This window comes from Neospora caninum, chromosome VIIb (genome assembly GCF_000208865.1).
Source record: "Neospora caninum Liverpool complete genome, chromosome VIIb".
Taxonomy (NCBI): domain Eukaryota; phylum Apicomplexa; class Conoidasida; order Eucoccidiorida; family Sarcocystidae; genus Neospora; species Neospora caninum.
In genome coordinates this window covers 1,468,796-1,493,893 of record NC_018394.1, presented here as the reverse complement: position 1 = coordinate 1,493,893, position 25,098 = coordinate 1,468,796, and the positions used below count along the sequence as shown (strand labels likewise).

Genomic DNA, 25,098 nt, shown 5'->3' with positions numbered 1-25,098 from the left:
GGTCGCTCCTGCTCCCCGGAATGTTCCCGCTGTTGAGGAGTTCCATTTCTTCCGGCTCTCAGCTTTTTTTCGTGTCACCTCTTTGCCATCTGGATGACCAATTCACACCATTCCCACTCTGTGCTGCCACCGCCGACGAGGATCTCATCGGGTTTCGGGTTCCGAGTTTTTCCCGGTATTGTAGCTTCCAGCGGCCGACGGTATCAGTGTAAACTTCCCAGATTTCAAGTCACGTCGAGACTCTCTGCCTGGTGCTTTGTTGGCTCTTCTATGGGCCGCTCAGCTGATTGTTTTGTTTCGCGACCGCGCCATGCACCTAGATGCCCGTCTGAGAAACATCGACCCGAGACGTCGTACTGTCAAACATACATCGTCATCTAATACCATCAAACAATAGTGAAAGATGGTGCGGAAAAAGTATTTTGTGCATGTGAATGGCCAAGCATAGGGGGGAAGCACCTCTGTGTGTTAACCGCTGTCCTTCCTGAGAACCCCAGGGCGACGGTATTCATTTTGTGATTCGGCGCCTTCCTCGCACACCCCGACGGTACATTTGAAAGGCTGTTGATGTGCGTGTGCGTGTTTGTGTGAATCTGGGTGTGAGGACACGTGTCCATGTGTATCTTCACACACATGTATGCCGGTAGATATAAGTGTGACGTTACATTTGTGGCATTGCTTTAGAATATCAGCCTTCTTCTCTTCTGTGGGTGAGGATCGCATTGCAGTGTGATTTTGCACCATCGCGGCTGTTTTTGAGGGAACCAGGGATCTCTGTTACCTCTCAGCGGGGTTCTCGATTTGAGCCGCAAAGAGATCTGGGCATGCGTGCTGTCTTTGGCCGTCAGTGTTGTCCTCCTCCAGGTCGTAATTTCCTTCGTGCACAGGTTTTGTGAATTGGAGGCAGTGTTTGCTTGTGGTAGCACGTGCCTTGTCAAAATTTTTGTCGCGAATAGTGGCACGATTTTGTGACGCTCGAAAGTGGTGATTGTTCTCCGGCAGGCAGCATCGACGGGGGGCCCTAGTGGCGTAGGTAGTGTCCCCGTGACGTTCGCTGAGCAAGAGAGAGTTCGCCGCGATTGTTTCACGGATTTGTACGACCATCGATTCCGGCCGGGCAACCAGAGTGTGCAACTCTGGTGAAAAGTAGCGCCGCCGCCGTATCTCGTCTCTTGTAGTGCTCCAGGACCTCGAGTTTGGCGGTTGATGAGGGCACACTTTCCCAGTTGTGTTCACTTCGCCTTTTCGTTTCGTCTAGGAAGACGGTTTCCACAGCGCCCACGCGTGCCAGTCTCACGGCGCTGGTGTACGTACACCCTGGGCACGTCGAGGTCAGCGAGTCCGCAGTCTGTGACGGCGCGTTCCACCATCGGTCCACGAGAGAAGGCAGCAGTGCTTCCGGACTCTTGGACGTGGTTCCCTCTCACCTCCCTGGAACTCGGTGCAGGGACTAGGAGCGTAGGACAGATCTGCTGGGGGACCCTGTCTAGGCCGAGTTTCGGTGCGGGGGTAAATCACTTGAGAAGTTCTGGCTTTCTTCGGCATCTTCATTGAGGTTGTGCCTGGGATTCGATAAAAAGAGGCGGAACGTCCCTGGCGTTTCTCGACCTGCTCTCCGCGCAGTCTGGCTTTCTCCCCTGGCGACCGTTCTTGCCTCGACACAAAAATGGGGGTGACAGCGGGGGAAGAAGACGTGGCGTCTGACGCTGGCTGGGGCTGCAGAGTGGGCGCAATGCTTGTTCTGCTGTTTGTGGGATTGATTGGAGCGTGGGTGCCTCTGGCGTTGAAGCAATGCAAACTGAACACAATCATCGCCATTCTGAACACTTTTGCCGGAGGTGAGAGGACGAGGCATTAACATTTTGCTTTGACTTCGTCACTCACTGCTCGCTGCAAATTCGTGGCGAGGGCTTCTGCTTCGTCTGTTCACTTTCTGCGAATCTGCTAGAGTGCTGAGAGAGCCGTTTCCAGTCTCCTCCACCGCTATTTTTTCCCAGCTAGGTGCGCGGTGTTGGGCACGTTCCAATCGTTAGGCACATTTATTTGGACGGTTCGCACGGTGGTCATTTTCTGGTGTTTTCGACGGAAGCATTGCAAGTTTTAAAATCCGGTGAAATAGATCGTTGTTGTTCGGTGGCAGGCCAGAGAGGTACACGAGTTAGAGAATCGTGTCGACAACGTATGCACTCCGCGTCTTTTGTTGCGGCGCTGCTGGAATACGTCCGGGCATGATTCTTGTTGCGCATCTTTACGTAAATGAGACCACGTCATACGTGTTGAATCTCGTGGTGTGTTTCGTGCTCTTTGTGTAGGTGCCTTCCTCGGCCTTGCGGTCTTCCACATTATGCCCGAGGCCGCGGAACACATCGAGAAAGCGAACTTGTTTCTTGAGTTCGGCGATGGCAGGTTCAACCTGGCTTACCTCTTCCTTTTCATCGGTTACCTCGCCATTCTCATCTGCGAACAAATCCTCACCGTCGACGACGACTTTGGAGCGCACGCACGTAAGAGCTTGGTCTCACGGCAGTGCGCTTTGCCGGTATCAAAGACTTTTCGTGGCAGCACCTGCCTCCTGTGTGTCACCTAATCGTCGCGTGAACGCCCCTCGCGGTAGAGGAGGCGGTCTCGTTTCAACGATAGTTGACCTGGCGTGTCGTGCTTCAGAAAAACGTCTATCACGCGTAGAGACGCCGCCGTGTTCCTGTGGAGCAAAGCCACTGGCACACAGGATGTTCCATGCAAATGCCTAGCCCGTAAAGTTACTCAGGTGTGCTCCAGCGGGCTGGTTCTTCTGTTTTCTTGCAGACGGGCACAATGCGGGTTACGGTTCGGGAGGCGTGGAAGAGAGAGACAGCGGCGCGACCGCGCCTTGTTCCTGCGGCCGGCGAGTGAGTGTTGACCGCAGCTCGGTTCTGGAAGCCTCCCGTGGCGAAGACCAGGGGCGCGAGCGGGGAAAGAGGCTCGATGAGAGGCCAAGTTACTCGGACGCCAATCCCACAGAGGGAACAACCGAGTTTAGCAGTACTGTAGTAACAATGTGTCCCTTTACCGTGGAGAGGGAAGAAATGGCAAGAGAAGGACTCGAAGAGGGACACGAACAAACTGGCTCGGACCATCGGCGGGAACCGGGCGCCTCGGAGCACGTTCGCCCACAGGAGAGGACCCAGAAAGGCGTCTTCAACGCACGTCCCAGTGAAGAACAAAGTGGCAGACATCAAAAGATGAGCGCAGTCGTTCCACAGAGTCAGGAGGAAGGAAGCCTGACAGAACTGGAGGGAGGACCGAGAGGAGACGAACTTGAATTATCGCCACGTCGTTGCAGATGCGCTCCAAGATTCAACTTTGACGGGACTTCGTTCTTTTTGATGATTGCGCTCGCCATTCACGGATTGTTCGAAGGTAAAAAGGAGCATGGAACAGTGTCTCCTAGACAGTCGCCGATTGGGCAGAGCACTCTCGTGGAACCAAAGAACGAGGCTGCACGGACCCCCCCCCCCCGCCCAGCAGATGCTAGACTCTTACCTGAGTGTATTTATATCTGCAGCTTTGTAAGCCGATTTGCGCCTGAAATACTTTCCACAGGTTTTCGGGGGCGCTGCTGCCACACTTGTGGGAGGAACGTAATGCACGTAGCGCTAAACGTATTTGTTGATGGGGAACACAAGATTAGGGTGTATTGTGCAAGTCTAAAAAGGCGGAGTTGCATGTGCTCTGCATGCGACAACAAAGCTGTCATCTGTACACGCTTTCTTTGCAGGAATGATCGTTGGGGCGGAGTCGAATCTGATTTCAGTTTGGCTGGTGACAAGTGTCATCTCTGGCCACAAATGGGCAGAGTCGCTCATGCTCATGTCCCAGTTCATCGCCCGCGGCATGGTAGGCGATGGTCACATTCTCTCGAAACACCGCGACTTCACTCTTGCTTCCTCGGCTCCACTGCTGAGCCCTGAACTTCGTAACAGCGATCACCACGCCGGGGCTTTGGAGAGAACCGCAGTGGAGGGCACGAAGTGCCGGCTGTCACCAGCAAACGGAGTCACTATTGCTGGAGAAAGCGGCCAAATCGTCGCTGTGGGGTGTTTATCAGCAACGGCGGATCGTTCCGTTTCACGGCCTTATCTTTGGAAAGAGGCGATGCAGTGGCGCGGAGTTCGGTTTTCCCGTGTCAAGACACATCGCGATCTACGGGTTCAAAAATCGGCACACTGCACGTTTTTTGTGTTTTTCGCAGGCGACACGGTGGTGCTGGATCCTGATGGCGGTTTTCGTTGTCTCCTCCCCTCTGGGCGTTTTGATTGGCCTCGGCCTGCGCAGTGAAGGCGAGGTCGCTTCGGGCGTCGCAAACGCTCTGGGTGCAGGAACGCTTCTTTATGTGGCCGCAGAGGTACGTTTCGTGTAGTCTTGCTTCTTTGCATCCCGTCTTCATTAGGTTTTTTGGAGTTCGGGCGAACACGTTGGCGGTGCCGGGTGTTCCGTTTTGTGTTTGCGGCAAAGGACTAGAGTATGTCCTCACACCGGGCAATGTTTTCTGCCCACGCATGCATGGAGCCATACTTTCCAAATGTGTGCTTTTCTGTTCAGACTTCAACGAGTGTCTTCGCCGGGTCCCGTGCGAAACGGGTCGGCCAGCTCATCGTGTATTGCCTAGGGGCCAGCATGGTCCTCGGTCTTACTGTTCTCGATCTGGCCCTAGAGGCTTGAACTGTTGCACGGCCCTCGGGCACGGAGTTGTTTCAGGCACCTCCCCTCGGATCCCCTTCCGATGAGGGGGAGACAGCCCCAGAGTTCCACGCGTGGCAGAGTACGCTGCTCCGAGGAACTTCGTGAGAGAGTGGTTGCTTTTGAAGGGAAAGCAAAGACGCGGCGGGGGGGTGGGGGGTGGGGGGGGCGAGATCTCCGAACGCGTTTCGCAGGGGCGTTTGTTTGTGTTTCAGCTGAACCTCGCCGTCGTCCGATCTTTCCCACTGCGGCCGTTATTGCGAAAGAGGCTAAGCGTAGTGTGACCACGCGCGAAGACAGGGGTTAGCAACAGAGCAAATTCGACAGATGACCTATACGCGTGGATACCTGCCGGTCGGAACTCTATCCCGAGACCCAAACCACTTCGCGGTTCACGTGGGGGTTCCCGCAAACGAGTGTTTTGGGCTACCGAAGCGGGGGGGCTTTGCGGAGAAAGCGTTTTCCCATGTTTCCTGCCCATTTCGAAACGGAGGGGAAAGGCAGGACGTACGGAACAAGCACAGGGTCGGGCTGTCGTGTAGGATATCTGCATGTTCAGGGGATGTGGAATTTTGGGCAAGCATCGGACGCCCTCGAGGAAGCAAGAATTTGGTGCGTCCGGTGCCCCGGTGGGTCGTGTACCTACAGCTGAAATTCGATCAGGTGTGAGTTTGGCCGTGCGACATTGCCGTGCAGGGAGTTTGAGGGCACTTTGGTGCTCTCCTAGGTGACAGGAGTGGAAAGCGTAGTGCTGCCGTGTGCGCCAGAATGCGAGTCACACGTTGGGCTTTTTGGGGCATGCCGCAGACGAAAGGTGCGCAGTTGTGAGAAATCACGCTACGATACGCTTGGCAAGGGCACGGCCGGAGATGGCAGTGTGGCAGTGGTAGTCGATTCAGGTCAAGGATATATCGTGGAATTCGAAGAATTCCGTGTGTTCTTTAGAGAGGCACGTTGAAAGAAGATGCGGAGGGGAATGCTTGTGTTCCGTCATCCTCTCAGAGCGATCTTGGTTTCTTGGATCGGCGCGAGGACCGTCAGCTCCACGTCGCATTTTAAGGAGGCAGTTGCGTTGTTTCTCGTGGAGCGCTATCTGCACATGTCATCGTAGAGAACAAGAAGGATGGTGTACCGCCGAATACGAAGTTTTAAAATATATCTGCGAGTGCTTGGTGGAACGTAATGATTGTCATGGTAAGCGTGGGGCCGAATCGTCCCACGGCTCACCTTTACGCATAGCGGCTCGAGGCTCGCACCGGGTGGCCCTCTTTGAGGTGGCAAAAGCTGAGGAAATGAGAATGTAGCCGAAAGTGCCGGTTGTCATACAGCTTCTGCGTCATTGAGACACGCTTGGTGGCGCGCCCACTTCAGTGAGGAGCCTCGCTTTCCTCTTTTTGAGGGCTCAGTTACTTTCAGTGTTTCCCGCTCGCTCCTGGAGCAGCGGAGGTGGCGGCGGTGCGCTGCCAAGGCCCGGAAAAGTTCGGAGGAAGACAAGGCACTCAGCTCTTTTACCTTCGTAGACTCTTCCCCAATTGGACGGAGCATGCGGCCGTGCTTCCTTTCTCGTCGCACATGTGTTCGTCCCGTCGGAGGCAGATTGCTCCTGACCCTAAGTGACTTTGCTCATCGATCGGGCATTTTGGATTTTGCTGCCGGTTTTTGAGGCAGAGTCTCGGTTGGGCAATGCGACAGGAGCGATGGGGAACCAACTGCGGTTCACAGTGCGAAGACACTATACGGACGGGAGTGGGGGGCTGGGCACGTGTTCAAGGGCGCGGAAACAGACACTACGGATTTTTGTGGCCGCTGTGTGACCACCATGAAAACTGGTGCACGGCAGACATTCGCGTTTGACCGATTTTTGCAACTGTAAAAAGGGCAGCTGCGGGACTGGGAGTGTTTCGTGGAATCTAATTCATCTGACGGTCCTCGAACTAGGGGTACGGATTTTCCAGGACGTGGGGGTTTCGGCGATTTGTAGCACCGGATTTGGGCGTTGTTGCCTTTCTTCCCGACATGCTGGAGCCGACCCCCCCCCTGTCGCCCTCACAGGCGTCACCACGACCTGACAGCGTCTGCCTACATTGGTTCTTGTTTCATGTACAGCTGTGACGGAGTAAAAACGTATCCACGCGTGTTTGCGCATTGTCCCCAGTTTATGATTTTAGTCTACGCTTTTGCGTTCTTTTGGACGTCCTTTCCTATGCCGTAAGAGCTTCAATCGATTACTGTCGCTCTACCCCGGGTCTGCAGCTATAGTGGAAAGGCACTGAGCGTGAGGCGACAATGCTTCATTCTCACATCCGGTAACGTAGCTGCACTGAGCTAGGAGCTCGTGATGCGCCTCCCGACCGAGTGCCACGTATAGCGAGAACTGACATTACTACGCACTGGCGATGCGACTTCCTCCACTACACCCGTGCGCCGTGTCCAGTATCAAAACAACAGTTTAACCGACTACTGATTTCCTCCACGTCTTCACGCTGCCCATCTTTCAAGAGCCAAGCGAGGAATTCTCATCCCTCCACCGCAGATAGTCTAACCCACTGACCAGAAGGGAACACCGGGCTGTGACGCAGCTCGACCGTCAAGTCGTGCCCGTCAGCGCCCCCTGATACACCTAAGGTTGCTGTCCCACGTAGTTCTGAGTGTGTACTTCCTAGGCACGAAAGCGCCACTTCCGAACCCCCACTATAGATTGGTGCAAGAAGTTACCATAGCCTCCGTGCCATGCAGGCTGCCATGGTAGCCCGCAGGGTCGTGTGAGGTTGGCGCAACTAACGGTGCTCGACAGCCGTCAGGCTCTCTTTGCAGTTCCCGGCAAAAACACACGTGTTGGGAGGCTGGACACGCAGACCAAACGATGTTGTTGGTGAATCAGTGCAGTGTTGCTAGGAAAGACTGCTGAAGAGACACACCAGTCACTGGAAAGTGTGCTAGCCTATCACACGCTGCGGTACCGTGGGTCCGGCTTTGCTGTTCGACTCAGAGCTCGAGCTTTAGTCAACGGTGTGCACATCCCCTTTGACGCTTTTTCCCGGCGGCCGAGACTTCTCTTTTTAGTACCAGAGGGGTTCGCGTCATGCCATGAAAAAGACCTGCGTTTCTGCGTTTTTGTCACTCCCCTTAATTGACAATCTGAGCTTCAGGAAGACCGCCGCAAACACCACATGGTAGAAGCTCCACATATAGCCTCGCACCAGTGCCCTTCTGCAGTCTCACCGAACCACCCGCACTCTCGGTTCGCTTCTTGTCTGCGATAAAGGAGGGAAAACCTCCAGAAACCGCGCTTCCGCTCGAGGTTCGTGAACCAGCACGAGACGCAAAAGCTGTCTCTGCGGACGCCCTTGTCCCTGAAAAAGGTGCGACTGGGCACCGGCATATTGGCCGACCGGGGCGCACTTCCCAGACAATTCTGCGAACGAGGCTGGACGAGTCGCCGAAAGAACACCTGGCAGTCGCCTCTGGGGTTTCACGACTTGTGTCAAGCTCCGTGAAGCCGTTGGGCCCCCTGGCTACGGAAAGGCCCGAAGACGGGCGGGAAATCACCTGGGAGCGACGAAACGACGCCTCTTCCTTGGTTTCCATCGGGAGTGATTCGTTCTGCCCTCCCTTCTTCGGCACACGCGACTCTCCGTTTGACAAACCATCCGTCGACTGCCGCCCGCCGAAAACGCCCTCCCTGCGCCCCGCGCTTCCACTGCTGTCCATTTCGAGTCTCCCGTGCACCTTCGAGGAGCGACGTAACTCTGGTACCCAAGCCTCTTTCGCCGGATTGGAATCTTCTCTTGCTTCCCCTGGACCATCCAGATGCGTCTCACAACGCAGTCTCGACCGGTTAGAGAGTTCTCCGTTTTCGCGACACGGAGGAATGGGGGAAGGCGAACCACCCGTACTGCCATCGAGCTGGCCTTCCCTGCAGAGAGTGTCCGTCCGTTTTTCTGCTCTCCATGTCCACCGGCACACTTCCGACTCGACAGACTGGGTTTGGAGGTCTTCCTCTGACGAGAAAGACAGAGCACGGTCTGCCTTCTCTCCACAAAACCCATCGTGGTCCGAAGCGTCAGTTCCCTCACGAACGTGCGCCGACTGGCAGCTCCGAAGAGAAGAGGAACGCATCCAAGAAGGGCTGCTCGCCGAAACGTTCTTTCTCTCTTCTTTCATGCAGCATGCATGCCTGCTGCCAGAAACAGATTTGCCCGAGGGGCCAGGCACGCCTCGCCCTTGACTCTGTCCATTCTCTGAATGTTTCGTCGCCGGTTTTTGCACAGGTGACACTGTGAAACATCGACCTCCGTCGAAGGACGGGGTGCGACGAGGCGGCAGAGGAGCACTCAATGTGGGGCTCCTGAGGAAGCCCCCGTCTTGTGTAAGAGCTTTCCCCCATTCTCTTGGCGTTTCTCGCGCGTCGAGCCCTGCAGAAACCTGCTCTCTTTTTCCTTTTTGAGATGCTTTCGAGTCAAAACGGCCCAGCTGATCTCTCTGATGCACTCTTTCCTTTCCGGCCCAAGCACTCGCCGGGTCACCCCGGTCTGTTGAGCTTTGGTCCTCGCTCCGTCGCGGCGGTGCTCGACCCTCGGCTCCCGCCCGCCGCACCCCAGCGACAGATTCGCCGTCAGAGTGCCGACTGCTGGGACTGTACGGGCTCAGGACGCGAACGCATGAACAGGGGAGCGCGGCAGAACCGCTTGCACGATGGTTCACCGGCAGCGAAGCTCTCCTTCGAATGCTTTCGACCTGCCGCCAGGCTGCGCTGTCTCTCACGTGCGAAGGTGCTGCCTCCTCCACTGATGAAGTCGAGGAACCGTCGGCACAGGCGGAAGCCGAGCTCTTCATGCCCGACTCGTTTCCGTCGACTTCCTTTCGATGCGTTCCCTTCAACGACTCGCGATGTGGGCACGGAGAAGGCGGACCTGGATCCGAAGCGCGACCCGACAGCGACGACTGGTTCAGCCGAACCGGACCACCTGACGTCCCGAAGCTGGGTAAACGTGCGCCGGACCAAGACTCGGACGGAGGAGAGAAGAGCCCGGCAGGCCTCGGCGTCCGAGCCTCCTTGACCGGTTCATCTCGGTCGGAGTCCCTCCTCCGTCTGTCGTCGGGAAGGATGGGTGACGAAGAAGACGAGCAAGGACGCTTCGTGCGCCACGCCTGTGGACTTGACGACTCCTCGCCGTTGCCCCCGTCTGCCTGCGTCCCCTCACTCCGCGTCGGGGAGACATGGTTCTCTCGCATCTTTTTGCCGGCCTCCGCAGTTTCTTTCTGGCTTCGAAACGCCAACGGAAAGAAGTCACGGCTATGGTCATCATAGCCTAGGCATACCGGCGCGGATACCACGCCTCGACGACACGCATTTTCCCGTCCTGCGGCATCTGCCCCGTCCCTTCCCCAAGAGCTCTGGTTGCGCGACTCCCAACCAGGGGTAGACACTGTTCGAGTTAACAGCTTCCGCGTGCCCTCTGAACCGCTTGCTTTGTCCCGTTTTTCTTGAGTGTTTTCGCGCCACGCCAAGTCGAGCGGCAAGAAACTCTCTGCTTCCTCGGAAGCAAGTCGCCGGGGGTCTCGACAGAAACGCCAACCCTGCCTGGATTCAGGTTCTGGTGCATCCTCCGACGTGGGCCACTTCGGGCTCCGGTAGAGGAAGAAAGCATCGCCAAGCGCTTGATTCGATGGCGCCTGCTCTCCGATTGCTAGCGCTTCTGACAGCCCACTCGCCGCAGTTCGTCCAAGTTCCAAGGCGCGCGTCTCCGTTCCACAAGCCTTTGGCCATGCCGAGCTTTCTGCAGGGTGGTCTCGGATCGCCTCGCCCCGTCCCAGCGCACAGGAAGCCCTACGAAAGGGGCGGTTCTGTGGATGGCGAGCAGTTCCTACTTGCTGCGACAGGCGCGGACAGGTTTTGCACAAAGACAGAGAAGCTACACACGAGTCGCGGCAGTGAGGATCGCTCGCCGCCAGTGTCCTGCGCTGGCATTGCGTGTCGGTGCCCTGGAAGGAGAGGCGAGACACGGGAGACAGCACTTCTTCATTCACGGAGTGGGACCGACCGCCCGGAGAAAGGCACTTTTCTCGTCTGTGGCAAGCTTCCGTGGAACGTCGGCGGCTGGCGAATCTATCCTCACGCCGCGAGGACGTTCGCGCGAGCGCAGTCTCCTCAGGGCGCTTAGAAACCGTCCCCGTTCCTCTGCCTTCCTCGAAGGATCCTCGCAGTGGGGAGCCACAAACAGTCCGAGAGGAAGACGCTTCAACGTCTTCTGGCACTTCGTGTCGGGAACGCGTCGGGCACGACGAGCGGGATGCCGTGCTTCGTTCTTCCCGCCACGCGTAATGCGCTTGCCTGCCGAGAAGCTCAGCCGATGTCACCGCCAAGCCCTGCTCCGGCTGGTGTCTTTCTGGCCTGGCGGCGCCTTGGTCCCTGCTTCCTCTGTCCCGTGTCTTCCTCCTCTCACCCCCTTCCGCGTCTCTCACTTGCGATGCACCTTGCCAGCTTCGCGCCTCCCCGGCTCGTCTCGGACACAAGCTGTCCCCGTCGCGTCCGGTGTCTGCATCTACCGACACGGCTGCCGCACTCTTGACTCGGGAGAACCACTCTGCTGGCCTCAACGTAACGGAGTCCCCGACCTCAGAGGCGTCGACCTCACGTAGCTCTCTCTCCTGCTTTTCCAGCCTCTCCGTCGACCGCTGCAGCCTTTCCGCAGCCCGTTCAGCAGCCAGGTCTGTCTGCTCCCGCCCACACCACGCGGTTTCGGCCTGCTGTTTCCCTTGGGCTGCCGTCGTTTTCTCCTCTGCGTCAAGTGTCCTGTGGCGGTTACGGTGTGTCACGCATCCGTCCTTGTTTTGCCCAGAAAGGCGGCCGAGAAGAACTGGCATCCCTCCCTGACAGCCACCAGGAACCTCTCTCGGCCGCTTGCTACTCGCTCGCTGTTTTGAACTTGGTGAGGCGCAGCGTTCTCGCCCCTCTGCTATCCTAGGCAGGAGACAGCTCAGTGATCCTGCAACCGCCTCGCGCTCGTCCTCAGCCTCCTCTTCGACATCGACGGATGCACTACCCGAGCCGTGGAAAGATTTAGGCATCGGCATTCCTGCCGGGGTTACAACAGGGCTGCTCACGGAACGCATGCGCTGAAGGCTGCTTTGTCCCTGTTCGTCCGGCTTGTCCTTCTCTCTTTTTCCGGACTCTCTGAGGTCTCGCCGCTGAGGCGACGGTCTCTTGACACTCTGGCGACTCCTCCCGCCCCAGACAGGGGTCCGGGCTGCGTCACTGAACCGTGAACGGCGACTGGCTGCGGCCTGGGAGACGAAGAGGGCCGTTTCGGCGACCGTATCATTGCTTGTCTCGGCCCTCATGGAGAGGGACGAACGGACCGGGTCCGCGGAGGTGATGCCGACTTGATGACCCCGTTCAAGGTGCTGAGGCGCCAGTTGACAGGCATCCACTTCTTGGCGATCGAAAGGCGTGCAGCCTGTCGGCCCACGCGCCGTATCGACGCACCCTTGGGGCCCTTGCCCACGAGAAAACGTGGAAGAAGCCACCAAGGAACCTCTCGGACTCGCTACGGACTCTCGCGCAGAGGCCTGACCGCCGGCACATCGCTGGAAACTCGCGAGTCTGTTGGAAGGCTCGGAAGAGCCATTTGACGAGGGAACGCCGCTGCAAAGCGAAGGCCGACGCGCCAAGGGAGACGACGCACTGGGCCGGGGAGACGAAACAGGGCGCGACTCGCCAGAGCCTGCGGCTGACGGAAGAAAGGAAGAAGGGGAAACGTGCTCAGGTGGAGAAACCGAGAAGGCAGAGCAGTCGGAGAAGGGAGTTCGGGAGAAAAATGTAGCCCGTTCCCAGCTACGGCGAGAGTCAGAGGTCAAAGACGCTCGCAACGGGCCCCCGGTCGGCGTGCAGAAGATAGGGCGAACAGATGGTGCACACGACTGTTCTGGGATATGGGCCGTCCGCGTTCGAGGACTGTCCTGTCGACATTTTTCAGGCGGCAATCCTTCCGCCAGATGACTCCGAGTCAGCGGATCGAGGTCCCGTTCTTCCATCTTGCCGGGTCGCGTTGCTTCGTTGTCTCTCGTCCCGCGCTCACCACTCTTTGTTCGGGTTGGGGCATCCCCATGTTGTGGTCCCCTACCCCCTTTCTCGCGACAGCTGTCCTTCCCTGTGTTTGCCACGTGTGCGACGCTTCCGATTGCTTCATGCCGCACTGGTCTCCCCCGTGAACCTGCTGCATCGCTCGCTTCACTTTTCGTGCGTCCCTCAGCGGCCGTTTCATCTCGCAGAAAGCCGCGCGTGGAGCCTGTCAGTTTCTGCCTGGTCCCTTTCCTTCCTGGAGACTTGCTGGATAAGCTCGGGTGAAGGCCGCGCGACGCGTGGGAGGCTGCGCGCCCCGAGGTCCCTGACGCGTCACTGCCCGCAAGATCGTCAGCTTCTCGCTGTTTCTGAAGCTTCTCGAGGCGAGGGGATCTCCGCCGAAACGGGAATCTCTCCACTTTCTCGTCCCCGCACCCTGGAGCGACTGAAGACGGCGAAGGCCTGCACGGTTTTCGCCGCAGGGTACTGCAGAGTCGCAGTGTCCTCCCTTCCAACAGGCCCCCTCGCGACTCTAGAGGCAGTTTCTTGCACGTTAGACTCGTCGGGATTCGCGGCTCAGCAGGACTCCTGTTCCTCCCGGTTGCTTCCGTTCTCGCACGACCGCTCGAGTTCCCCCCCTTTTCGACACGAACTTCGCGAAACGTGAACGGCGCGCGTTCTTGAGATCTCTCGTACGAGGAAAACAGCCTCCCTTCACCCCTCCGGCAGTTCCACGGCCTTCGGCTGTCCGAAGCAATAGCAGCCGAACTCGCTTCTTGAGTCCTCAGCATCTTGCACGAATCACATGAATGTGTCCCGGATCTCCGCGCACAGCCTGCGAATACACTCCTGCATTCGGTAGAAGCTGAAAATCCGCCACCACGGCGGCTGACCCATCTGACAGCGGAGCAACTCGAAGTCCCGGGTAAGAGGGAGCGCCTGTTTTCACAACATGCTTTCTACACTGGACGCTGTTTCTGAAAGGCCTGCGTCGAAAAGCGGTCGGCAAAAAAGGGACGGGATAAACCCTGCGGGATCACTGTCGTTGTGCCCACAAGGCGCACCTGGCAGACGCTCTGTGGAGAAAAACGAAACGCGTTAGTTGACAAAGCTTTCCAAGAAACGGTTTGGTCCCGGGGTGAAACACAGGGACGTGACCGGGGGGGGGAGCGTGAGGGTCGCGGGTGTCGAGGGCGGGAACACCGCACTCTCATGAGATGTGGCAGCGACACATCTGACAGGCAGACGAAGGCGAGAACGCACGCATCGAGAGAGATCGAATAATCCGGAAGCGGGTGGAAAAATAAATCGAAAACCCTCAGTTTTCAAGGGCGACCCAGTTCCCTCACGGTCGGCGTGCACACGCAGGCACACCAGCTCACCGACAGACGAGTGAATCGGGGTCGACGGAAAAGGATAACGGCGGAACGCCGAGGAGCGAAAAATTACAGAGAGAAAAATCTTCGCTGTTGACCCCAGGGGTGGGTCTTTCGAGCAAGAAGCCGGCGTTAAAAACCGGACAAACAAAGGGTAGTTGCGGCGCCGTCCGTGCGTTCCAGCACCAGAGGACGCCTTTTCCGCTGCGTTCGACACAGCGCCCTTCCTTCGCAGCTTTTGTGGACGAAGGGAGAAAGCGTAAACGCTGGAAACGAAGGACGAGAGTGCGTGGAGACCGAGAACTCAACGGTTCATGGCATGTTCGCTTTGTAACAGCTGGCGAGCCGTTGTCTCATCGACCTCTCCCTTATGATTTCAAGGACGAGTCGAGTGCCTCCCCGCATGCATACGCCCAGATCAAGAATACGAACGTTCACTGAGAGCAAATAAAGAAACAAGGGTGTATGAGAACGAACAAGCAGTGTTAAGGCCATCTGCTTGGCTTGCTACGTGCTCCTCCGTGCACGCATGTCTTCTGTCACCTTGGCACAAGCGTCGTGAGAAACCGTTTCTCTACTTGCCACAGAAGCGCGGCATGCACATATCCTTCGTTTGCAAGCTACAGTGCAGAGACTCTCCCTAGGGAACTGTGCCATGTCGTTACCATGTGCGCGATGCGATTCGGGAAATATACGGACAGCGTCCAGCAGAGCCGAGTCTCGCAGCAACCGAAAGCGGTTTTGCAGTCCCCCCTTTTCCGAGTCACTCGGGCTACCCAGACACACGCCGGTGGGGGGATCTCACCTCTCGTGGCCCACCTTTTCTCGTTCTTCGCTGGTGGTTGTACTGCAGCGCAGTCCAAGAAGTGTCTTAATACATCGGTTCTTTATTGGTAAAACTCGGTGGACATTTAGCGGGAAACCACCGAAAAAAAAGTGGGTCCACCGTTTCTAAAAATCCTACAGCGTGTGTGTGTGTGTGTGTGTGTGTGTGCGTCGGGTCGCCGCTCCAAGAGGCGCGTCGAGAACTACGTCTACCCAGAATATGTCGCAAAAGTTAGAGACATGCGCCGGCGTGGCAAGCCTCCAGGACGCCTGGTAGCCTATCACGGCTGTCTAGCACCAACAAAGAGCGAACTTGCTGCAAAATACGTATGATCCTGCCACAAAACGGGGAATGTGTGCAAGGAACGAACAATGTGGGATGAGCAAGAGACATCGCCGGTTTTGGCCACGACGACGCGGAGCTTAAAATGCAGAAGCTCCCACAGTAAACGGGGTTTGAGCAAGACCGTCCCGAAGTAGTCGCTGCGGCCATGGAAGAAAACTGGAAGACAAAATGCCTGCCTGTTTATACGAGAAAAACACCGTACCCCGGAGAAATGAGAGGCCTTTGCTGGAGCACCTCCTGAAAGAGGCTAGAAGTTTCTACCCCACGTCCTATAACGGCGACGCTCCAGTCTGGTAGCTATACTTGAAAGAAAAGCAGCCAATACATATACCAGTGACGGGACGTCACTTGTGGCCTTCTATACTTACACGATCTTCTACGGCTCCGAGGGAGAGCACCAGTGTAAACCAGATGTCACGTGCCATGAATGCGTTGTATAATGCTGCCTGGTTGCCACAGGCGCGGAAAATAACCCCCCTCGCCGGGGGACACTCGATACGCGAGATAAAAAGTTCGGGGAACGTACTCCTACAGTACGTGCGAATCGACCTCCAAGACCCGTATGGAACTGCGGGGCACAGATATACTCGTGAAAGTATATTGAATGTGGTATCATCCACATTCCGTACGGCCCGCCGACGAGACCGGCAAACCGGACTTGGCAAGTCATGCCGACGCAGTCAGCTTCCGTCAACAGGCAGGCACGAAGTCATCCTAACTCTCCCAAAGAGACGCAGAACCGCGGACGTCCAGGGGAAAAGGAATTCCAGCTAGACGCCAATGGGGTAGTTGGGGGGAAAATGGTGTGTAGCTAGCCAGGCCTGTAAAAAAGACACGGCTAGTATTCCCTGTGAGTGAATCCGTGTCTGTCGTTGAAGACACCGCAGGAGGCTAAGCGGCAGCGGTACACATTCAGGTTCTGCTCCGTGTCTTCGTCAGGAGAGATACGTGGTGAGTTGTTGCTCGCACTTCTTTCTTTCTTGACAGTGGCGTCCCCGGGGAAAAGTGTGTGAAGTTTCATGTTGGTCAAATATGTTCTTGCGACTCTCTGCATGAACCGGGAAGACAACCAACTGAAGTTTGCGAGAAACGTCTGGGGTCCGTTTTAGCTATAACGGTGCCGGTGGCGTATCGTGTGTATATCCGGCGAAATATGGTCTACGGCCAAAGCATACCTACAGAGATTGGAAGAAATTGGTACCATCTTCTTCTGGAGTCCCCAGTGTGTTATTGTACAGATTTGATTTGGGGCCCAGCATGAACATGAGGTTCAGGATGCGTATGAGTTTTCTCGCCGTGATCGGAGCCCTGCTTGGGGGGGACGCAATCACAAGCTTCAACCCAACGGACCGAGAGTGTGGCGTCTATTCTTTGAGTGGGGGCATTATATCTGCAGAGGCAATTCGAATCAAGGTTTTACACTCAGGTTCCAAAGGAGATGGAAGTGAGGGGGCAAATCACCGAAGACAGCCTTCGGCAGACTCAGATGCGGATGATGAGGGTGAAAGGTCTGAGGATGAGCGAAAGAACCAAAGGCCGCTTAAGCGAAAGAACGCTGGTTATTGGAAAAAAGGCGATGATGGCAGGACGCAGCGGGTGCCGAGACGTGAAAGGAACTAGGTAGACTGGAAGGAGGTAAGAAGGCAACATGAGAACTGGCGATGGGGCGAGATCTCCAGGAACAGAACAGGCGGTTGGTGTAGGTGCGGGGGTTTACTATCTAGCCAAATCACTGATATGTGCATGTGAGAGACTAGGTAGGAGCGAACGGCGTCGACACGGAGTCCTGCCTGTCATGGTTATTTTTTTGACAGCTTTGTGTTTCTACGGACGTCATTCATGAAATGGACCCCTAGGAGTTATCCAGTGTACTCGGGCAGCACATCCGAATGCGTTTGTTGTGCAGCGCTTCATCGCGTAGCTTTCATCATCTTTATGGAAAATCAATGGCCCATTGCTAGCTCATGTTCCATTGCATGGCCTTTGATTTACGATTGCTGTTACGGTCAGAGGCAAGACACACGGTGTAACCTTGCGTACTAGTGCTGCAAGAAGTAGGGGCTGTCTTTATTGGTTTTAACTCCTGTTCTTTTGGGGGCTTCCTGGTCGGATTTTTCGTGAACTGTAACCAAGCGAGGTTGCGTGTTTCAAGGTTACTCGTTCCTTCCTGTTCACAACCGAACTTGGTAAGAGATACACCAAACAGCCTGACCGGTTAACAGACGTGATAATCCCTCCCATAGTGGTGCTGTGTAGATACGAATACAGAACACATTTAAATAATGGCATGCGCTTCACATTTGGGGCACATATGTGCAACAGCAGCAGCAAATGTTCCAACGGCAAGAAACGGATGTTCGGACGCCATTTACGAAATCTCCCAGAAGAGGTGGTGTCACCAAGAAAGGGAGTTATTCCGGGGCGCCGGATCCGGACAAGCGAGTTACACGCAGAAAGGCGTGGTCGTTGGTGAGCTCGCATATTTAACCTGAATCCTGATGGCACGCTTTCGCCATCCGAAATGCTCATCTCACTGTGTTGGAAACGACGATGAATGGTTCGACGCCGTTGGGCAGCGCCTCCGTGAGAGGGCAAACACTAATCACGGGGCGATACATGGATATGACCGGGCTCATGGAGACGGTGAAACGTGGATACTGCACTTTTTAAGATTGGGTGCTACATGTGCTTTCTGTACAAGTGCTAATCGATGTCAAGTCGGCAGGACCGTGCAGTTAAACGACAAACGGAGGCACTTTCCCTGGAAAGCGGGGTCTACTCAGTTTTACACGGAATTCCAGGCGCGATTTTTGCGTGTCCTCGTCCGTTCTCACCAGTTCTGGGCAAGACCACCAGCTAGCTGTACCACCGATATGTCAATCAGAGCTGTCTACTTGCTGGATAGGGTGCCGATGCTCCGTGGAATGCCGCGCTATTTGTCGGCATTCTAGTGCTTTCCCTTTATTCAAGGAAACTGGAGAAGCGTTTTGCGTAGGAGCCCCGTAAGCGGCGCTCGGTTACAGCAGTATTTGAGCTTTGGGTAGAAGATGGACAGTGTAGCGTCTGTCATGTTAACAGTGCATTTACAAAGATTCTGAAGCTGAACAATTCTTCTGAGAGCACCTCACGGCCGACTGAAGTATTTCTTAGCTTCATTGGGCCGTGAGGTGCTCTCAGAAGGATTGTTCAGTTTCAGTATCTTTGGAAATGCACTGTTAGCATGACAGATGCTACACTGTCATGCATCACTTGTAACTCGCCGTGCTACTGGGGCCGCCTAGGGCAACCTAGTGTCGTACGCCTGCGTGTGGCACGAACAGGAAATTTGACACTGTCTACTCTAGGGAGCAGGGCCCATATTTCCCAGAGCTCTACTGGGAATGCCACATTGTTCCGCCGCACGTGTGTTGTGTTGTCTCGGCCTTTCCTCGTCACTAGAACGGCAGCGGTAAGCTGTTTGCGAATATGTCGCACCACTTGAGACTTCCATCGCGAATTCAGGTGGGTTGGATAAAACCGACCCGATGGTTCACGAGAAATCCTGAGACGCTAACATACACCCCAAGTACCGTTGTGTTCTTTTGATGACGACTGTGCGATGGAAAGAAGCGAACGTTGCGACTCGAGGAGTGACCTGCACACCGATGACATAATTTCTTCAAAGAAGAACGTTTCTCTTCTATGGTGACGTGGCCATTCCCGAGTCAACCATGAGAAGAATGAATAACTAAATCCCCGCGAAGCGTTGCATGCCAGTAGTTGCCGAACCAGCTGGTCATTCGCTGTCCTGCATACATTGCTGAAGGCTTGCGGATGTTTCCCAGTGAAGCCCCCGAATTTCTTTTTTACACCTGAGGGTATTCGAAACTAGTTCGTTCCTTCAGCACCGGAGAAGTGATCCTTGGAAATCGTGCCTTTAGGAACGAAAACGTAGAACGGCCTCACCCCTATTTCTTGTCTGGGCAAATCGGCTCAAGCAACAGGCCGGGGGGCTCCCTGCTCAAGGGCCGGGTTCGAAATGCATCATTTAGGTGCCTGCGGAGAACCCTACTTGGAAAAAGCTAAAAATAAGCAGAGTATGTCCTCAGAACAGGAATCCACCTCCTTTTTCCCTTTTGGAGATGTATGCAAGTGCTCGAACCCGCTGCGCGTTGCCGGGGGGGGGGGGCCACACTGCCGTTTTTGTCCGCAGCCATGGTACTTGCACCAGCGAGCCACTGAAAATAAGAGAGATGCGTCGCTGCGATAAAAGCATTCAGTTTCCTTCTTGTCTTGGAATTTCCATGAGCGACTTATGGGTGAACAAAAACTGCCTTGACCTCTGCTTTGCTGAGGACAACACAATTGGTTCAGGAGAAAAGGCTCAGCCTCGTAGTATTTGATCTTCGGTTTTTTGAGTCTGGGTGGCCGCTCTCTGCGTTGTCTTCCCTTGCGAAGCAGCCGCTCTCTCCCCTGTAACGGAGGCTAACTCACAGCCACGGTCGCGGCGGTTGAAGCGCGCCGTTTTTTTCTGGGTCATTGTACCAGCCGTTTTCGCATGTAAAGCTTCTTTTTTCTTGCCAATGATTTTTCCTCGCTTTTCTGCGTGTTCCGCTGGACACTCTAGCTTCAGCTCCGCGCTATGTCTTCCGTAGCGAGCAACAAGCGGCAGAACGGAACGGCAAGACAGCGTTGCCGCCAATAACCGCAGCCTTGCGAGGGACCTCCGAGCCACCGGGGCCCCCTTTTCCGCGACGTTCGGTTTCGTTTTTTACATCTCTCCAGGTCCTCATTTTCCTTTGACTGGCTCGCTGTCTGAAGAATTCCCCAGATCTCCTGTCTACTGACGGATCCCAAAATCCCACCCTGTCCCTCAACTCGTGTAGGCGGAATCGCCGCGCCCGATCGCTGCCACCCGCTGGGCGTGCAACAACGGCTTTCCTGTCCCTAGCAGCCAATATTGAATCTTGTTTGTTCATCATGCCTGAAGTCAAATGCCTTGGTGCAGAAAACGCATTTTCAAAACCCTGCAAATGCATGTTCCACCTTCGTCTCCTGGGAGTCCCTCTTATTTCCTTCGTCTGGGCTCTCCTTGCCGCCGCGCCGAGGTCGACTCCTCAAGCGGTCACCGCGACTCGAGTTTCGAGGGACCATGGCCACCATGTGTCAGTTCACTATGTGGGACGTAACAGGGAAGGGCGAAGCTCTGGTCCGTCTTCTTGGGGGCTCTCAGGTAATCTCACTGAAGTGCGTGGCAGAGGATGTGGAGCAGGATGCTTCGAGATTAAACCCGACAGTGCCGCAGCGAAACAGATCGCGAGCAACACCGGATCCGTGAAACGATGTCTCATTTAACCAAACTTTCGGGAAATCGAATACCACATCTTTTGGCATACCAGACTGTGTGAAGAAGTAGAGCTGAAAACACGAGGACTCGTTGGACGCACTCCGTGTCTCGTTATCATACTGCCGGAGTTCCATACGGTATTGTTATATTTTGTGTAAGGCCTGTCGTGTATTCTTCTCTACCCGAATGGCTTGGGAAAAGCCTCTCGTAAGCGCTGACTGTATATCCTCCAGTAGAGACAGTACATACCGCAACAGGAAAACGTACGAGAATGGTTGAGACCTGTCCGTCTCATTATAAACTGTCCTTGAAACGCACCTTCGTTTCTTTCCAAGAGATATTGTATTCTAAGTTTGAAGTGAACTCGCCTGGGCCACACTTCCTTTTTATGCTGCACTAGTTCTGCTGCTCTGGTTTTTTGTCGTTTCCGCAGACCGATCTTCGTCACCTCTTCTTGAACCCATCCCGAAGTCGGTCGAACTGGCCTCTTTCATTGAGACCAGTGAGTCCCCCTCTAGTGGAGGCATTTGGGCTGGTCTGAAGAGATACGTCGAGCTCGGAACTAGTGGCGAGCGGATCCCAACTAAAGACGAGAGTAAAATTAAGGAAGAGACAAATAAAGACACTTCTGGAGGGGACACCGCTTCGCCAGACAGTGACACTCCGGTGGAGGCGCAGCCGTCAGAAGCGACAGAATCAAAGGCTGTTTCCACACATGAGCATCACCCAGGAAAGGAGACAGGAGCGGATCCGAAATCTGAAACGTACCATCGTATGGCCCAGAAAGAACTACGAGATGCAAGAACCAGCTTGGTCAAGCAAACAAACGGGACACCTGAGGAGTACGGGGAGACAGGAAGCTTTCCTTCCCTCTGTGGATCATGGCAGGTAAGGATTGCAACTGGTAGAGCCGAGAGCATAAGATTGATAGTGTTACTCTTCCGAAATTCCCCAGTCAGGACGACTGGAAATACTTTTACCGGATCAGATTCCTTCAGCAGAGCACCCAAGACGCCGTCGATTGTGCTCTCCCGTTATCATTCACGGGTGCCTGAGGCTCTTGAAGCAAACCGATGGAACAGATGATGAGGTCTACCTCTATGGATATGGAAATAGAGCTACGCATGTCGAGCAAATCTATGTGGCCATACAACATTTTGTGACCCTGCTTTTTTCCTGCCTCGCCGGTTTGCTGTCATTACTGCCGTTTTCTGTAGTGCAGCGTACCCTGCAGGTTCTTCTGCTACCATTCTGTGTTATGAGTGCCAAATACATGGTGCTGGCTTTCTGCTCTTTGCAGACCGTGCCGTCTTCGCCGCACTTCCCATCAAACGCAACTTTCACTCGATACAGCGAGCAAGATGCCAGTCTTTTGGAAGATCAGTCGGACGCAGCAGATGCGTTACCGTACCCAACATGCCAGTGGCTACCTCGACGAGGCATACACATTTCGGAGAGGCGCACGTACGGGTTCGAACCAAATGTTGTGAGCATAGAGCGCCTCGAGTTCCATTCCGAAGAAGGGTGCCTACCGACCCACCTGGCAAAAAGTAAGCGTGGTGACCAGAGGCAGCACCTCGGTGTGACACAAAACTCCGGCGAGACGCTGATTCTAAAGACTGCATTTTCCGTGCACTCCGCCCATCTCCGTAGCTTGGGAAAAATAAGCCCAAATGCCTGCATTTGCAATTTGTCATTGTTTTTACTCTTTTCTCTAACCGTCTGAACTTACGGGGCGCGCCATGTGTTCAAGACTGGTCAACAGAATCTGAACGTAGCGGTTCTGCAGGGGACAAGCTTATAGTCGTGTCCGAGTCCAGAACGCAGGCACACGGTATCCAAAATCTAAATCTGCATTCTGTTACGGGCAGCCATTGACTCAGGCAAAGCTGCCCACGATTCACGACAAAGGAGCCTGCCTAAAACGGGGGGAGGTCACAGTACCCCGCGTAATAAAACATATCCATGTAACGAGGTAGCAGGATTCAAGACGTATTTTTCCAATTTCGTGTGATTGGAAAGACAGGTCTGAGGCTGTGGAGCTCTGGTGGTGTATGTCTGCAGTTTGGCGTTACTCGGGGTATTGGCACCCAGAGTCTGCGGCAAAAGACTCGAGGACGAAGGCAGAGGAGATGTCTGTGAAGGTAAAGAGCGCCTGAGTCGTCCATTTGTTGGCTGGGCAACCTCTTTCAGGCTCCAAACTGTTGCGTTGCTAGGTTTTTCCTTTTCGCTGGATCGGGTGTCTGTCAGGTGGGGGCGGGGCTGGCACTGTCTCGAGAAACGTGTGATTCCTCGATTCACAGAACAGCATCGCGTCTTTACTAAAAAGGTTAACGCACCTCTGACTGTTTTTGCAGCTTTCCTGGGGGAGTGTGAACGTCCAGATGGAAGTGAACGCTGTGTCACACTCACAGCACCTGGCACAACCGGCGGCACGTTCGGGAAAGCCCACCACTACAGAGGCAGCCTGTTTGGAAGATGGAGACCGTCTGTGGCTCCCGTCAGTCAGGCAGATGCACTTGGATCTTCGAGACACATGCACACGACCCCAGGGAAATTTCGTCTACTCTCAAGCTGTACCGCCTGAGTTCATTATCCTGCCCCAAGAGATCCCCGTAAGCCACGAAGTGCTTGCGAACCGACTCAAGCACCGGCTGCGGAGACGACTGAGCGTTCTGCAGCAGAAACATGGCAAAGCTCCCAACACGCCGCGCGACGATTCTTTGAAAAGCGAGGCGGAGGAAGCCATTGCAAGCAACTGGACCGACACCGTTGACCGGCGATTCGTTACTCGGTGGAGAGACTACCTGGTTCAGCAGAACCGTTGGACCGAGTAAGGCTGTTCCCGCCTTAGAGAAAGGAAATGTGCCTGTTTTTCTGCTGGGAACAAGATCCTTCGAAAGGAGAAAATCCATATTTCTGATCAGGCGGCATTAGTGGCATTCGCTGACGCCCGCAGGAACTAGGATATTTCGAATCAAAAGAGCGATCATGCGTTCCGTGAAGCAATTGCTGACGAGGTTTTCCCTGTAGACAAAGTTATTTGCGTTTGGACGGGCGACCTAGATGGCCAGTTCCCCCCACTATTTCCCCCGTCTCAGATCCGCGCGCGCGTTCCTCCCCAACATGGATGCGAAGTCCGTACATAAGTTATAATTATTTTTTGGGGCTGTTCTTTCTGCAGAAAAGTTTGCCAGTGGCATCTGCTCCGAGAAAGCTGTTTGGTCCCGCCTCCTCTGGCAGGTCCCGCTGCCTCTAAAAAGCACACAGCTGGAGGAGAAGGCAAGAAGCAGCATGAAAGCCACTGCTACATCCCATCTGTCCGACACTCTCTAACTCGAGAGGATAGCATTGACTACCTCAGTGTTCCTCTATTTCCCTTCACCAAAGATGCTGAACACGGTAAGTCACACATTGTATCTCCCATCTCCATTCTGATGTAACAAGAGGCCAGCGCGCTTCCGCGAGCGGGTCGGCGCTGGATATGAAGACGGCGCAGGAACAGCCTCGAAGTCGTGGCCTCACAAATCGAGGCAGATGAGTGTCGTCCATTGCTTTTTTGCATCTGTAGTGCGGAGGTTTGCGGTCCGCCTTTCGCATGTGTGCAGTGCGGCTGCGGAAAGTAGGAGGTTGTAATCCCCACTTGCAAGTTAGCTTGCGACGGGACAAGGACACCAAAGCATTGGCTGAAGAGCAGAAACGGCACTCTGCAGAGGATGAGTTAGCCTCAGTTGCGGTTACTTCAAAGACAATTCACCCTCACGACCACGCATCGGCGCCTGCGGTGAGTGGAGGTGCCGAGGAAGGTACGACACCCGTTCCCAGCGAAACGGAAGAGAAAGGCGTGAGAGCACACGGATTGGCAGAAAACACTCCACAGTCTGCATCAGAGACAACGGCTCAGAACGCGCCTGCAGGTCCAACTGGGGAGCAGGATTTGGTTGAGCCCCGCACTCAAGAGGAACCTATCAAAGCGGTGACACAACAGGCACCACCGGTGGAGCAAGCGCCCCCCACTGAAGCATCTGCAGAAGAGACAGGCGACAGCCAGCAACCAGAACAGGTTTCTGCCGCCGCACCGGAGCAATCTCAACAACCTCCTCAACCTCTCCAAGAACAAGACGCTTCTTCCGCTGTCGAGCAGCCGCCGTCATTCGAGGGGCAAACAGAGCCGCAGCAGGCACAAAGTTCCGAGGCGGCCCCAGAGGAGGCTGCTGAGAAGGACGCGCACCACGCACCCTTAGCAGAATCTCCCTCGAGTGAAACGGCAGATCCACAGACTGCAGAGGCTCCAGCACAAGAAGCAGACTCAACAACGCCTGCCTTCGATGCTAGTTCGACGGGCGCAGCAACTCCGACAGTAACAGAGGTATCCGACCAAGAGGGGGATGGAGGAAACGAGGAATCGTCTTCGGTGGCAGAAGAGTCTTCGTCTGAATAA

The 25,098-nt window shown here is 55.2% G+C and overlaps 4 protein-coding genes across 4 annotated transcripts; 3 read left to right on the top strand and 1 right to left on the bottom strand.

Moving 5' to 3' along the window:
• Window positions 1-1,666: 1,666 nt before the first annotated feature.
• Window positions 1,667-4,701, top strand: NCLIV_025760 (GD24343, related; the record flags this gene model as incomplete). Its single annotated transcript, XM_003882771.1, has 6 exons — window positions 1,667-1,838; window positions 2,313-2,504; window positions 2,806-3,399; window positions 3,758-3,876; window positions 4,232-4,384; window positions 4,582-4,701. The coding sequence occupies 6 exons, from the start codon at window positions 1,667-1,669 to the stop codon at window positions 4,699-4,701; spliced, it is 1,350 nt and encodes a 449-aa protein (XP_003882820.1).
• Window positions 4,702-7,845: 3,144 nt separating this feature from the next.
• On the bottom strand, window positions 7,846-13,575 carry NCLIV_025750 (conserved hypothetical protein; the record flags this gene model as incomplete). Its single annotated transcript, XM_003882770.1, has 1 exon — window positions 7,846-13,575. One exon carries the CDS (start codon window positions 13,573-13,575, stop codon window positions 7,846-7,848), a length of 5,730 nt encoding a protein of 1,909 aa, XP_003882819.1.
• A 3,013-nt stretch (window positions 13,576-16,588) lies between these two features.
• NCLIV_025740 (conserved hypothetical protein) lies at window positions 16,589-16,951 on the top strand (the record flags this gene model as incomplete). The annotated part of the gene is made up of 1 exon (XM_003882769.1): window positions 16,589-16,951. One exon carries the CDS (start codon window positions 16,589-16,591, stop codon window positions 16,949-16,951), a length of 363 nt encoding a protein of 120 aa, XP_003882818.1.
• Window positions 16,952-20,347: 3,396 nt separating this feature from the next.
• Window positions 20,348-25,098, top strand: NCLIV_025730 (conserved hypothetical protein; the record flags this gene model as incomplete). Its single annotated transcript, XM_003882768.1, has 7 exons — window positions 20,348-20,543; window positions 21,091-21,545; window positions 21,958-22,207; window positions 22,722-22,801; window positions 23,210-23,490; window positions 23,842-24,059; window positions 24,266-25,098. The coding sequence occupies 7 exons, from the start codon at window positions 20,348-20,350 to the stop codon at window positions 25,096-25,098; spliced, it is 2,313 nt and encodes a 770-aa protein (XP_003882817.1).